The 13,958-nt window shown below is 37.8% G+C and overlaps 2 protein-coding genes across 2 annotated transcripts; both read right to left on the reverse strand.

Moving 5' to 3' along the window:
• Positions 1-4,472: 4,472 nt before the first annotated feature.
• Positions 4,473-10,248, reverse strand: LOC132858474 (C-type lectin domain family 4 member M-like). The gene is made up of 6 exons (XM_060888847.1): positions 10,125-10,248; positions 7,161-7,338; positions 5,491-5,858; positions 4,928-5,052; positions 4,725-4,831; positions 4,473-4,638 (listed from the first exon to the last, which is right to left on the reverse strand). Exons 1-6 carry the CDS (start codon positions 10,246-10,248, stop codon positions 4,473-4,475), a joined length of 1,068 nt encoding a protein of 355 aa, XP_060744830.1.
• An 816-nt stretch (positions 10,249-11,064) lies between these two features.
• LOC132841925 (C-type lectin domain family 12 member B-like) lies at positions 11,065-13,568 on the reverse strand. The gene is made up of 6 exons (XM_060864575.1): positions 13,352-13,568; positions 13,126-13,206; positions 12,715-13,023; positions 12,406-12,545; positions 11,485-11,582; positions 11,065-11,377 (listed from the first exon to the last, which is right to left on the reverse strand). Exons 1-6 carry the CDS (start codon positions 13,440-13,442, stop codon positions 11,218-11,220), a joined length of 879 nt encoding a protein of 292 aa, XP_060720558.1. The 5' UTR covers positions 13,443-13,568; the 3' UTR covers positions 11,065-11,217.
• Positions 13,569-13,958: the final 390 nt, after the last annotated feature.

The raw sequence follows: 13,958 nt of genomic DNA on the forward strand, positions 1-13,958 counted from the left end.
ATCATAAAATAAGTACTTTTGAATCAATAATGTATTGTGTGTGACATACAATTAACATTACTATAAAAGATAAGCATTCTTCAGTCATATAGTTATAAATGTGTGTGTGTGTGTGTGTGTGTGTGTGTAAGGTGAGTAGGATGCTATTGCTCTATGCAAATGGATGGTGCCTGGTTGTGTTTGTCATTTTTATTCTGAATTGTCATATTCCCGAAATGCTGATTTATTCAAATAAAATTGAATTGAATTGAATTTGTTTGTCTCTGTATACTTGCTTAGGGACTACAGATGGAAAATAGCTTTTGTCAGTTATTGTCTCATTTACATGCTCGCCACTAGATGTCCATAGTTGAAGGAAAAACAATGAGATTCATAGAGAAGTGTGTATTTTGCATTTCAAATTTGATCAATAGATCAAATACTGAAACCTACATTATCACAAACACACAATATTCACTCACTCACTCATTCACACAAGCCTGTGCCTATCTCAAGCATCATCGGGTATCAAGGCAGGATACACACAATATTAATAAACAATAAGATTTTACATCAAGCTTAACCCACATTATAGACTATAAAGTAAATTCATCATGTGTGACCCTTTTTTTGTACAGTGTTCTAATAACACACGTGTTATTGCCTATGACACATTTATTATTGTTGTCGTTATTATGTGCCTCATGATGGCTCAACATAAAGCCTTTATGATGAATCATTAGTTATTACTTTATTTTTATATTGTGTCATTGTCTACACTTAAAATAACTTGATGAAGATGTGATTCAAATTCTTATTATCATTACCAGATTTTTTTTAGTTTCAGTGACTGACTGATGTACTCAGTTATTTTCTTTTCATCTCACAAATCTACAGGGAAGTAACAGGGACAAACAGCCCAGGTAGAGATAATTATTTGGTTCTCCGTCCCACCAGAACCTAAAAATACACACAGAGAATCAGAATCTTATTTCACTTATGAAGCTTCAGACTGCATCATGGGTAATTTTTAGTTCAGTGATGTCTTTCTTAGTGGTCAGATGTGAATCGTCCACCCATTTAAATGTCCCCTCTGTGTCTGTGTCAAGCTTCAGTACCACTGAAATATTTACTTGTGGTTAATTGTTACAGGGCAATATAAATATACAGACTTAATTAATTAATTCTCTCTCTTTCTCTCTGAACTTATGACGATTATTCACCTACCAAGTGATAGAAGCACATTGTAAAGTTCAGATGTGATCTGCTGTAACTTCTCACTCTCTGTATTCAGGTTGTTGTATTTGATCCACAGCACAGTGATGGCTTGAGCAGGAGCACGGCCACTGATGCACAAGGATATTAGAGTGAACCACGACACAGGTGAGGATGATTTGGGACATGAGGCAAGACAAGGAAACATGCAGTAGCTGATGGATAACAGTTTAAGCACTGGTTAATATTGTGTTCTGCACCTGTGCGTTGAGTTTGTACAGTAGGTTCCCGTTTGGAGCAGCGTACTCCATCTTTGTGTCATAGCCCTTGACCAACGTCACATGATTTTCATCTCCACTATTCAGCTCCTCCATGCAGCTGCCATTACAAACACACTGAAACATCTCCGAACTATAAATACAGCGTCTTTGTGCGCAACATTAAATGATCAGGTTGTGAGAACTGATTCCACCTATAGTACGTTTCTAATGTAGTTTAGTTTAGAATTGATTCACACAACAGTACAGATGACATGAAATACTCCATATGAAATGTCTGAGCTTGCAGTTCTTTGTGAGAAGGTCATGTGACCAACCAACTGCTCCTGCTAATAGATGAGAACAGAGAGACACCATTACAGCTGGACCAAATGATTTAACTGTGTGCCTTTTGTTGGGGCATGTGGTGGCGGTAGTGGTTAAGGTGTTGGGCTACCAATCAGAAGGTTGTGAGTTCAATCCCAGATCCACCCAACTGCCACCTTTGGGCCCCTGAGCAAAGCCCTTAACCTTCAGTTGCTCAGTTGTACAAAAAAAATTAGATAATGTAAGTGGCTCTGGATAATTTTGTTACCATTATTGTAAGAGAGAGAGGGGGGGGGGGGTGTTTACTTAATAAATAAAGCTTTTATATTATTATTATTATTTCATAATAATAAAAACTTTTTTATTATTTTAATAAAAAAAATTTGTTTTTATCTGTATTTATTTTGCTTAACTGAGATCATAAGAACACTGTTGTCTACACATGAACAAAAAATGATGAGGAATGTGTAGGAAATGTTCCTGTCCGCACATGCACCAGGGTGGTTAAAAAAAACTTGCTAAATTCGTAGAAACGTGCTTATGCATGGTTTACGCACATATCTACAGTTGATAAATGAGTCCCACGAAGTTAACAGAGAGGGCCTTGAGTGGTTATAAAGAGAAAGTGTGTGCAATAGAACAATGTGAAAGGAAAAGTGAAGAAAGGAAAATGAGAAAGAGAAAATAAAAGTTTGAGTGCAACAAAGATACAACAAAAAAAATTGTTTATATTAGAGCAAAAACTGAGATGCCAACATATGTATGTATGTCAGAAAAGTTCACAAGATTCACAAAACGATCCCCACTTACCTACAGTGGTACATTTATAGAACCTGATGTCTCACATTACACCATGTACCATGAAGAAAAAGTCAATATTTTGTTAAATAATTGAATTAAAAAATGACACTCTTTCTAAAATAAAAATATTGTATTAGAAAATGTTGTTTCATTCTGTTATGAGAACCATGAGGGCTCCCTCTGCTGGCCTGCAGAGGATTTGCTGCACTTTATCATCAGGACTCTATTTCCCACAATCCATTGCACCACCAACTCAGCACACCTGTTTCCTGTTTGTAATCACCTGGTCTATTTAAGCTCACCCAGCACTCTCTTCTGAGCGTATATTCGGTTCTGTCTTTTGCCTTGTTTTGACCCTGCTTGTTTTTCGTGTTTATAAATGTTTGCTACCTGCCCTGACCTACGCCTGGATTATCGACTACTGTTTTTGGATTTCCTTTGATGTTGTTGTTGCCTGATGTTTGACCCTTGCCTGTTTTGGATATTGCCAATAAACCAGCATTTGGATCTGACCTGTTTCACGTGCATGACACATTCACACCTCAATAGTCTAGTTTTCATTTAGAAACAAACCTTAATAGTGTGTCATTATTTAAGTGAGACTAGTTCACTTTATGCGTTTAAAGAAATTTTGCTATCATGTTGAATACACTGTTACGTCCAAGGACGTATGTTTGTGTTTTTTTTTTCCCCCCTTTCTTCCTGTTTCCCCTCTCTACCTCTTACAAGCAGGAAGTAATGGGTTACACCTGACCCCAATGATTGGTGAGCTGATGTGATTGGAGGAGGTGAGGAAGCTGTGAAAACTTAAGCTGCACCATGGCACAGAACCGGTGTGTGTGTGTGTGTGTGTGTGGAGGCTGTGTGTGAGGCTTCTTTTCCTCAACCCCAAAAGCATGGATTGGAACTCTGTTGACTGAATTTCTCCCATTGTGTTATTGGGTTAGTCATGTAGTTGTATAGGTTGCCTATTATCAGAGAACCCATTGTTGTTGTAGGATTAATGTTTTGTATATATGTTTTATTTCTCGATCTGTTAAGTTATTGTTAATTCTTTGGGGGGGTGGGGTTTGTAGAGAGGTGGGTGCCATTTTTCTTTCATATATTGGTTTCCTTTTGTTTAAGTTAGTTAGGGAGATAGTTTAGTATTGTAAATTCTGTTTTGTTTGTGGTAGTTTAGTTAGTCTTTTTTTTTCTAATAGTTAGTGGGTTTGTTTGTTATTTTGGCCTTGCCCCCTCTTGAGGTCTTGAAATCCTCCCACCTTTTGAAGAAATAAAAGAATTTGTTTTGATATGGAGTTTTGGCTTTTGTAAAGTCCTGGGGTTGGGACTTGAACCTCCGCTGCCTCCACACATCACACCGGTTTTATTCTGTTACTCATTCCCCAAACCCTTAGACTAGCTGGGACGTAACAACACATGCTGGTTTTAAGAAAGTAACAATATTGCAGTGGGTCATGTTTTTAATGTCTCAATAGAAACAGGAAAAGAATCTTAATGAATTCATAAATTGTTCAGTATATTGCTCTGGTATAATGCTTTACAGTACCGTTTCATGGTTAAAAGGCAGGAACCAAGAAGAGACAAATAAACTGTGATACACTGACATTTATTTATTCTCTATTCAAGATGTGTTTTTTTTTTCCCCCACAATCTTGTAGAATTTTTAAAAATAATTACAAAAAGTAAGAACAGAGAAGAAATGATGGATAGAAACATTGGGTAATTTAGTCACCATAGAATGTAACCAAAATGACCAAGTTAACTTTACAGCAGATTGATGACAATAAATTGCTGCTGAAGAAATCTGCATCTGTAAATTTCCTAAACAAACCGACAGGAATAAATGATTCAAAAAGGATAAGTGGTGACATCAAAGTAAGTGTTAAATAATTAACAATAATGAGGATCTTTCAGGCATAGATCCCTCTCGCATATCCAAAAAAACTCATAATCACAGGGATAATCAGCCCAGTTCCAGACAATATCAGACATTTCACATGTGATGACACAGTCCTCATCCCCTGCTTTACTGTTCGGTTCACCGTGTCCCCAATACCTGAAGGAGAGAATCAGAGGATCTGCAGTCTTTCTCAGTCAGTCAGTAACTCATTATGAGAACATTTCAGTTTAGTGATTTCTTACCCAGTGGTCAGTGGTGTATCATCTACCCACTTCCACACTCCCTCAGTGTCTCTGTCATTTAGACCAATCCAGGCTTTTCTGCTGCACAGCAATTTACTGACAAACTCCTTTAAGAGTTGGAATAAAATATTCGAATGAATATGACTCTCTCTCTCTCTCTCTCTCTCTCTCTCTCTCTCTCTCTCTCTCAATCTCTTTCTCACCTGTTCCTCTTTATTGTTTATGATCACCAGGTCTGCATCTCTCTGTCTGCAGTCCATTCTGCTCTCAGTCTGGTTCTTCTCCTCATTAGAGATGTAGTAAATACTGGAGTTGAAATGCATCCATCCTGGATCCAGATGTATATTAATAATGAATAATAACTCATTTAAATAAAACAATAAATGAGAGATATTAATTGAACAAGAAAAAACTATACAGTCTACAATATTGTGAAAGATAAATTCCTCCATCCCCATCCTTTCATATCCTGAAACATTTATCCTACATAGGGTTGCAAAGAACCTGGAGCCTATCCCAGGGGACTCAAGGCACAAGGCAGGGGACACTGCCAACCACTCTCAGGATACATTCTCACACACACACACACATACACACACACACACACACACACACACAAAGGATGATTTAGAAATGTCTATCAGCATACAACACATGTCTTCGAACTGTGTTAAGGTCCTTACACGTTTAGAAGGTTACTAAATTATTAAGTTACTCCATTTTTTCTGAGAATATGAGACAGTTTTGCAGGAATTGTATTACTTACCCAGTTTAGAAAGCCTCTGTAGTTCTTCTCTATCCTTCTGTAACTGGTCTCTCTGTGTAATCTGGTTGTTATAACTGGTCTGTAACTGGTCTCTCTCTGTAGTCAGGTTGTTGTAATTGGTCTGTAACTGGTCTCTCTCTACAGTCATGTTTTTGTAACTGGTCTTTAACCGGTCTCTCTCTATAATCAGGTTGTTGTAATTGGTCTGTAACTGGTCTCTCTCTATAATCAGGTTGTTGTAACTGGTCTCTACCTGGTTTCTCTCTACAGTCAGGTTGTTGTAACTGGTCTGTAACTGGTCTCTCTCTATAATCAGGTTGTTGTAATTGGTCTGTAACTGGTTTCTCTCTACAGTCAGGTTGTTGTAACTGGTCTGTAATTGGTCTCTCTCTATAATCAGGTTGTTGTAACTGGTCTCTACCTGGTTTCTCTCTAAGGTCAGGTTGTTGTAACTGGTCTGTAACTGGTCTCTCTCTACAGACAGGTTGTAGTAATTGGTCTGTAACTGGTTTCTCTCTACAGTCAGGTTGTTGTAATTGGTCTGTAACTGGTTTCGCTCTACAGTCATGTTGTTGTAACTGGTCTGTAACTGGTCTCTCCCTATAGTCAAGTTTTTGTAAATGTTCTTTAACTGGTCTCTCTCTATAATCAGGTTGTTATAACTGGTCTGTAACTGGTCTCTCTCTACAGTCAAGTTGTTGTAACTGGTCTGTAACTGGTCTCTCTCTATAGTTAGGTTGTTGTAACTGGTCTGTAACTGGTCTTTCTCTATTGTCAGGTTGCTGTAACTGGTCTGTAACTGGTCTCTCTCTATAGTCAGGTTTTGGTAAATGGTCTTTAACTGGTCTCTCCATATAGTCAGGTTTTTGTAATTGGACTTTAACTGGTCTCTCTCTGTAATCAGGTTATTGTAACTTGTCTGTAACTGGTCTCTCTCTGTAGTCAGGTTGCTGTAACTGGTCTGTAACTGGTCTCTCTCTATAGTCAAGTTGTTGTAACTGGTCTTTAACTGGTCTCTCTCTATAATCAGGTTGCTATAACTTGTCTGTACCTGGTCTTTCTCTATAGTTAGGTTGTTGTAAATGGTCTGTTTCTGGTCTCTCTCTACAATTAGGTTGTTGTAACTGGTCTGTATCTGGTCTCTCTCTACAGTCAGGTTGTTGTAACTGGTCTGTAACTGGTTGCTTATTACAATCAGGTTGTTGAAATTTGTCTGTAACTGGTCTCTCTCTCTTGTTAGGTTGCTGTAACTGGTCTGTAACTGGTCTCTCTCTGTAACCAGGCCATTGTAACTGGTCTGTATCCGATCTCTCTCTACAGTCAGGTTGTTGTAACTAGTCTGTAACTGGTCTCTTACCATAATCAGGTTGTTGTAACTAGTATATAACTGGTCTCTCTCTACAGTCAGGTTGTTGTATCTAGTCTGTAACTGATTTGTCTCTGTAGTTAGGATGTTGTGCCTTGTCTGTAACTGGTCTCTCTCTACAGTCAGGTTGTCGTATCTAGTCTGTAACTGGTCTTTCTCAGTAGTCAGAATGGTGTACTTTGTCTGTAACCGGTCTCTTTCATTAGTCAGGATGTTGTACCTTGTCTGTAACTGGTCTCTCTCTATAGTCAGGTTGTTGTGCCTTGTCTGTACCTGGTCTTTCTCTGTAGCTAGGATGTTGTACCTTGTCTGTAACTGGTCTCTTGCTACAGTCAGGTTGTTGTAACTGGTCTGTAACTGGCCTATGTCTATAAGGAGGTTGTTGAATTTAATCAACAGCACTGTGATGGTAGTCAGCAGGAGAATACACAGCATCAGCACAAATAGAGAAGTCACTCTGTAAGAACTGCTCCTTGTATTGTCTTCTCCTAATGGGTAATGGACAAATGAAAGTGAAAAAATATTTGTGTTATCAGAACAACTAAGCTGAACACATATAAATTAAAAAAATACAATTCCACAATTAGGTAAAATGAACTTTGAACTCATGTGCTTAGTGCAAAAATTGTTGATGATCATGCCACTGTCCATCACAGATCCTTGACGCGTTTGGTCCTGTCTCCATCCTTGTCTTTCAGTGGCTTGTTTTGCCAGTGTGTGTGTAGCATCAGGATTGTCCTGATGGTGGTAGACAGGCACTGAACTAAACTTTCCCAGTAGGTCACTTTCTTTCATTTCCTCATAATCAACACTATTGTATAAGTTCCTGTTTTTCCATGTATTATTGTAAAGCTTACGTTGTTTTGTTTGTGTTTTGCCATGTGTGTTATTGTATCCCTCTTTTCTACAAATTCCTGCCAGAAAATCTGACTAAATATAGATGCAGCTGATTTTTTCACTATCCAAGAAGCCCTTTTCAAGCGTAACCACCTAATCTGGGACCAACAGGGGGGAAAGCAACTCAGTAGTTCTACAACGTCATGTGCCGGGAGGTTCCCGATCCAACTTGAACCCTATCCCTTCCTTCCTGCCCAACTGCGGATGTTGCTCTGCATCCTAGGACTGCAATGGATGTCTCTCTGTCTTCCTACTCTACTGAGAATATCGTTCTGCCTCCTTGCTCCCCTGAGGACATTGTTCCCCTTCTGCTTTCACAGAGAATATCTTTTCCCACTCTGACTCTGTAAAGGTCATGGCTTCACACTCTCTGCTGGCTTTGTAATGGCCGTTGCTCCATTCTTGTGGTCCGCCTTGGATGTCTTCCCACACCTTCCTACTGCCTTGTGAAGGATTTCTCACCTACTACTGGCCATGCTAATGGCATCACTCCTGAGGAACCTTGTTGGCTTATGGCCTTTATCAAAGTAGCTCACATGACTGTTCAGACCCCCTCATAACTGTGCATTGCACATCAGGAGGCATGCATTAAGAGGAGGTGCTGAACTCTATTTCCCTTCAGCCCCAGCAGCTCATATGTCTCAATTACCCTCAGCGGTGTCTAGTTTCACCGTAATTAGCACCACTATATACATTCCTATTTTTCAACATCATATTGTCATGCTGTTTCCTTGTTTTGCTTGCTATTGGTTGTGACCAGTGTTGGATAGTTACTGAAAAAGTCTCTCTCACACACTATAAGATTGTTTGAGATGGATCCAAAACTGACCAAAAGAATCACAGGCTACACACAGGCTAGATTAAGTAAAGATTAGCATGATGTAGTCTACTTAATGGGTCCTTAGATGCTTAGCTGTCCAGGAAGAAGCAAAACATGTTCACGTTCAGTCTACAAACGTAACGTGGCCATATGTTTCCAGACCACATTACATTCACGGCTTCAAGACTCACTTGACACCATTTAATTGTGAACTCAAGATGTGTAGTCATTTCTGAAATCTGGTGTCCAATACCGGAATCATGTGTTTCGTTTTAACACAAAAATCAGCTACATGACAGCTAAAAAATTGCTTTGGCTCTTGATGGCCTTTACTACTAAAATATATTTTTTGTTAATGAGTACTAATATTAATTCTATTAAGTAAACATTAGGTCATATCAGTGCCTGTATATATTAATTTATTAGAAAATTCTGGTTAAAATCTGCTTTAGCCACATTGCTCATTTTATATACCTTAAGCCCAACTCAAGTTCGTATTCTTTACACCATCTTGAATCAACAACAGTTTTCTTTAATTGACCGTTTTAAATGACTTCTTTTTATATTCATCCTGCAGTCTAAGTACTTTTCCAGCAAAAACATAGAGGTGTTGTTTACACACACACTTTAACAGACTGAATGAGTTTCAGAGAAAATCGGCTTATGCACCTTTGATGAAACCAAAATCAAAAGTATTGATTTTCACTTCCTCGTTCCCCTTACCTTGATCCTATTTTTATAGCAAATTAAAGAAGAACTTCAGTTTTTTTTTTATTCAGTTTTGTGTCATTTAATTAATTTTGAAAGTATTTTCTTTATTGCTATAAATTGTGGAGTTAAACATTACATTCTGCACGATGTAAAAATGTTTTAAAGTTAAACTGCACTGGACTGTTATTCATATGGGGTGAATTCTTGCAACTTGCTTATGGTGCCCAAATGACTATGACCAGGATGAAGAAGTTACTGAAGGTTAATGAATAAATGTGTGGTTGAATCTACACACTTGGCTCGATAATATAATTAGAAATTAGAATTAGAAAAACAGCAAGTATATAACATTGCACTACGTACTATTTTACTCAATATGTGTGTATGTGTTAATCAATATTGTGGAATGTCTGTGAAATGTATTAGTTTCTGTTATCACTTACATTATTGCAGCTATAGTAAAATAATAATAATAATAATAATAATAATAATAATAATAATAATAATAATAATAATAATATGATAATAAAGAAGTCCCGGTGTTATTACTTTCGAAATGCTAATGTATAAGTGTGTTAAAATAATTCTGTGATGTGCCAAAAACAGCCAGAGCTATGGTCTATGGTTATAGAACAATAATCATCCCTCAAATTAACATTAATTTCGATAACATAAATGAACCTGAGCAATCTGAATCCAAAAGACATGTCTTGATATAGAATGTGTAGAGGCACCTATTATGTCAGTATGAACTCAAACAAAAAAACATTTCTTCAGCTGATTTCCACATAAAATCCACTGTGTGTTAATAGTAAGTGTATGTGTGTGTGTTCTCTTCACCTGGGTTCGCTGGCACCTGGTTGTTCTTGTTCCAGCGACTCTCCAATTTCGGCTCATTCTCATAAACACCTTCATCCGAGTGATTTGCATTAACTCCTGCTTTTCCACTTACTTCCTGACTCATCTTCATTCTGCACTCACCACTAATCCCGATCTTGTGCTCAGTCCTGACTGATTCTTAGGCTACATCACTTATAGAATAAGTTTCAGTGATAATGTTATTCAAGGCCACGTCCCTCTTTTTCACCTGCGGTTCATGAGGGGAGGGAGGTCCTATGCAGGGAGGTCTGTCTAGCCCTAAATTTCTTCTGAAACATAGCCACATGCTGGTGCATCATTAATCAGAATCAGATGATGAGATACACTTACGCAAATGGCCATAAGGTAGACCCTTCAAGAACTATGTATATCCAAAGTGAAGAAAAGGGCTCAGAAAATCACTCACATCCAAGTCATCCGCTTTTTGAACTTTTACCATCTGCCCGACGACACAACTGTACAATTAATTTATTTTTTTGTCTATTTGTATTTGCATATGTGTGTTTTCTTTTTTTAATTCGCATCTTATTTTTATTGTCTGTGTGTTATCGTCTCTGTGTACTGGAAGCGTATGACACAAACAAATACCTTGTATGTGCATGCATACTTAGCAGTAAAGCTCTTCCTGATTCTGATCATTGGTCTATCAGATTGTTCATATGGTCATATACATTTTCCTGTTTTAGGCTTATTATTAAAAATAACCAAAAAACAAATAAATGAATAATAATAAATAATAATACAATTAGCAAGAAATAAATCATGATAAATAGGATAGAATATAAAAGGTTTATTTAAAAGAACAAAAACAAGCAGTTTATAAGCATATAAAAAGTACACAAACGAACACAGCCCTAGACCAATTCTGAGAATGTTAAATACATAAGTATTGTATGTTGTAAGGATGATATTTAAGCAGGTTTCTTATCTGCTGCTACATAAATATTGAACTACATGCTAATGATTTGCATTATGACACTATGCATTATGTACTATACATTATGCCATTAGCAACACTGAACATGTCATTAGAATGTGATTGATTTACTTTATATCACACAGATATGAACTTTGCTTGTTTTTTCTCGCAAATCCAAACAAACTGCCCATTACAGTTATTATCAGTCCAGCGCTGCTTTCCATCTGCCTGTTGGACAGTTATTGCACATTTCATGGCTGTTCCATAACTCCTGAGTGCCTCGTTCATCCTGTACCTGAAAGAGAGAATCAAAGGATCCGCAATGTTTCTCAGAGCAACACAATTCAGATTAATGAACAACACTGTAAATCAGAGTTCAATTCAGAGTTCAGCATTTCTTACCCGGCGCTCAGTGGTGTACCGTCCACCCATTTCCATGCACGATTGTAACTCAGACCAATCCAAGCAGGACTACTGCCAAGCTGCGTGTTGATGAAATCCTGTGATTAGAGGACAACATGACAACACACATTACTCACTCTGAGCTATTTCCACTGTTCTGTTTGTCCCTGTAGCACAACATCACTACACTTAGGACCTAGACCAAACCCCAAGCAAGGGCTTTGTTTAATATTTGAAATCTAAGAAAATAAACGAATGGCAACCAAAAGTCCTGTAGAATTTTCTTTTAATAAAAAATAAAATAAAGAAATAAATAATAGCAGCTTAAGTGGAATTTGAATAAAAAATTTAAATGCACAACTGTATCACCGGAGACTACTACCTCCATCAAGGCCAAACGCTGAGACCAAAAGTGGGCATGATCTAGAGTAGATAAATGATAGATGATAGAAGAAAAAAGAATTACATGTCAGATATTCGTAAATGAACATTGTGTTTGTCGTGGACACCTCTGGCCTGTGAGACGTACGAACGTCTGAAAACATCCTGCATAAGACTAAAATAACCAATAACACAATGAATATTCATGTCTGTATTTGTATTTGTATTCAGTTAGGTTGTTGATATATAAACAATAACATGTTAGGAAGACAGAATTAATTAATTTAACATTCTTCCTAATTTTGTCATCATCAATGCCCAACAGCTACCCCTAGTGGAAAGTGAAGGCACACACTCCATATACAGGAGCTCAGAGATGCATGTGATTGCCTAGTGTTCATTCCCACCTAGTGATTGTTCTGTTGGACTCTTGCTTACATACGGCTGTCAGATGGATATCGTCAGAGCTTCTCTTACAGATTCTGACCAATCAAAATCGTTCATTTGACAGCGCTGTTGTATAAACTTGTCATATCTCACCTGTTCCTCTTTGCTGTTAATGATCACCAGGTCCGCTCTTTTGTCTGTGCAGTCCTGTCTGCTCTCAGTCCAGCTCCCCCTTACCGAGATGTAGTAAACACTGGTGCCGAATTGCGTCCATCTTTTCCTCTCCTGTGTATCTGATCACATAGGAGAACATATCATACTGGCCACTTTTTCCGTAAGACAAACCGGTATCAGGTTATAAGAAATCTGAAAGTATTAAAGTGGAGCTAAGTGGAAGTCCTAATAGGAAGTCACCGATTGAAGCTTTTTTCAGTATATTTTAGTATTAAAGTATTTACTCACCAAAAGCATCCAACCTGTTTTGGAGGTGGTCTTTTTCTTTCTCTAAATACTCAATCATCTGTTTGCTGTTGACACTGATGTCACCTTTCTCTACATTCAGGTTGTTGTATCTAGTCAGCAGCTCGTCTCTCTCTACCTTCAGGTTGTTGTATCTAGTCAGCAGCTCGTCTCTCTCTAAAGTCAGGTTGTTGTATCTAATCAGCAGCTCGTCTCTCTCTAAAGTCAGGTTGTTGTATCTAATCAGCAGCTCGTCTCTCTTTACGGTTTGATTGTAACAATCTAGTTCATTGCTCTCTGCCTGAGGATCAGCTGAAAGTAACAATGAACTCGGTTAGTAGAACTTACTAAAATTACAGAAATCTAATTAGAAAAGATAAATTGATGAATACAGATATTCTCCGTTGAACTTACAGTGCAGTCTCAGGACGATGTTCAGAGTCGCCTGAAGAATACACATCGAACCGAGACACAGTCCAGCCATCCAGAACACCCCTAAAATTTTCACAACAAAGAAACACACGCTTTAAAGGAAGGGATTAGTAAAGGAAGTCACTTTTTTTTTTTTTTACAGTTTTGTATATAGATTTTTTTTTTCGTTTATATTTGTGCTTTTGTGTGGATGTGTGTGGATTCATACCTCTGTGCTGGGCTGGTCTCACATCCTTGTTCTGTATCTTCTGGAATTGTAACCGTTCTTTCTTAAGATTAATACCACGATTTGAGGCCATAATGTAGACAAAATGTGGAGTTTATTAGTCCGAGTAGCACAAGAAACTGGACGTGCTATGTGTGTGTGTGTGTCTGTGTGTGTCTGTGTGTGTCTATGTGTGTGTGTGTGTGTGTGTGTGTGTGTGTGAGTGAAAGAGAGAGAGAGAGAGAGAGAGAGAGAGAGATGGAGAGAGAGAGCGAGAGATGTTGTGCATGTTGCTCTGTAATTGGTTGGAGATTGTGTAAGATATAATGCTTACAAACAGGAAGATAACCTTTTAGTCATTTCAGTGCTTGTTCTGCATATCTGAGGCTCTTATCATAAGGAGTAAGAGCAGATAACGAGGAAATGGAAAAAAAAAACCTGGAATAATCAGCTCAGCACATTTCTTCACACCCCCAGTATATTAGTTTCAGGATAATGTCACAATATTTCCAAATAAAAATAAAAGCATTTTAAAGGTCATCATTATGGTAGAGAGAAAATTGCTTTTAGTTTGTTTTGTAATCATAAAAAAACAAGCAGTCTTTTTCTC

Source organism: Tachysurus vachellii, chromosome 2 (genome assembly GCF_030014155.1).
Source record: "Tachysurus vachellii isolate PV-2020 chromosome 2, HZAU_Pvac_v1, whole genome shotgun sequence".
Lineage (NCBI taxonomy): Eukaryota > Metazoa > Chordata > Actinopteri > Siluriformes > Bagridae > Tachysurus > Tachysurus vachellii.